The following is a 1620-nucleotide window of genomic DNA, read 5'->3' on the forward strand; positions in this document are numbered from 1 at the left end:
CAAAGAGGATCAATGAAAGGCCGACTTGTGTCTGCAAATCCAGCTGAAGGAGAGCGGTTCTACCTACGCCTACTTTCGTCTCATATTACTGGGCCTACTTGCTTTGAAGATCTATACAGTTTTAACGGCTTACCGCACCCTACATTTCGCAAAGCATCTCTTGAGAGAGGGTTAATAGAGAACAATGACAACTTATCCCAATGTCTTGGAGAGGCCTCCTTATTTCAATTTCCGGCTGCTCTTAGGAGGTTATTTGCCACGATGTTGATTTATTGTGAGCAAGAAGATGTTCGCAAATTATGGGATGACCACTATGATTCGCTCTCTGAAGATTATACGCGACAATGTGAAAGTGTTAATCGAGTCCGTAATCTGGTTCTAACTGATATCCTCGTTTTTCTACAGTCTATGGGTAAGAGTCTTGATGATTTCGATCTTCCAATGGTTGATGCAAATTCAAATTTTCAATCTGGAGAATTTCGTGAGGTAGAAGAGGAATGCTCTATAGTTGTGGAAGATGAACACTTGCGTCCCCGAGACTCTCTGAATTTCGACCAGAAATATGCATATGATGAGATCATGAGGCACGTAGACGAGGATTGTCCAGGAGTGTTCTTTATAGATGGTCCGGGTGGAACCGAGAAGAATTTTTTGTACAAAGCTTTGCTTGCCAACATCCGTTCACGTGGTCTTATTGCTCTCGCAACCACTTCTTTGGGTGTTGCTACCAATAATATGCCTGGAGGGAGAACAGCTCACTCTAGATTCAAAATTCCTCTAAACCTTGATAATAACTCGATGTGCAACATAAGAAAACAGAGTGGGGCTGCTAAATTGATTCGAGATGCATAAATATTCATCTGGGACGAAGCGTCGATGGCAAAGAGGCAGGCGGTGGAGGCTCTCGATCGAACAATGCGAGACATCATAGGGGTGGCACTCCCATTCGGTGGAAAGATAATGGTTTCGGGGGGTGATTTTAGACAAGTATTACCGGTCGTGAGGCGTGGAACCCGAGCACAGATTGTAGATTCTAGCTTGCGGATGTCACCTCTTTGGGCAACGATTAAAAAGATACGGCTAACGCTCAATATGAGAGCACGCACTGATCCATGGTTTTCAGAATTTTTACTAAGAGTCGGTGATGGAGATGAAGAAGCGGTGGACGAAAGCTTTATTCACATACCGGATGACATGACCATTCCCTATGCTAATAAAGGTAAGTCAAAAGATGCGCTGATTGACGCGATCTTTCCATCTATGCAAATCAACGGGGCTAATTCAGATTATATCATTTCAAGGGCGATATTGTCAACTAAAAACGAGAATGTCGACGAGATTAATGATCAGTTGATCGACAAGTTTTCTGGAGATGAAAAAATATACTACAGCTTCGACGAAGCAGAAGACGATAATAACAACATCTATCCGAAGGAGTTCTTAAATTCTTTAACTGTTAGTGGTTTGCCTCCTCATTACCTTCGTCTCAAGATCGGATGCCCAATAATACTGTTACGAAATATCGATCCCTCGAATGGATTATGTAATGGCAGTAGATTGATATGCAGAGGCTTTCAACAGAACGTCATCGATGCAGAAATAGCTGTTGATCAGCATGCT

At 42.7% G+C, this 1620-nt stretch overlaps 1 protein-coding gene across 1 annotated transcript; it reads left to right on the forward strand.

The window, feature by feature from the left end:
* Positions 1-12: 12 nt before the first annotated feature.
* Positions 13-852, forward strand: LOC112504257. Its single transcript, XM_025108192.1, has one exon. The coding sequence runs from the start codon at positions 13-15 to the stop codon at positions 850-852; it is 840 nt and encodes a 279-aa protein (XP_024963960.1).
* Positions 853-1620: the final 768 nt, after the last annotated feature.

This window comes from Cynara cardunculus, unplaced genomic scaffold, assembly GCF_001531365.2.
Source record: "Cynara cardunculus var. scolymus isolate 2C unplaced genomic scaffold, CcrdV1 Un_Scaffold_5001, whole genome shotgun sequence".
In the NCBI taxonomy this organism is placed as follows: domain Eukaryota; kingdom Viridiplantae; phylum Streptophyta; class Magnoliopsida; order Asterales; family Asteraceae; genus Cynara; species Cynara cardunculus.

Coding starts and splice junctions, on each gene's coding strand:
- LOC112504257 (XM_025108192.1), top strand. CDS start 13: ATGAAAGGCCGACTTGTGTCTGCAAATCCAGCTGAAGGAGAGCGGTTC.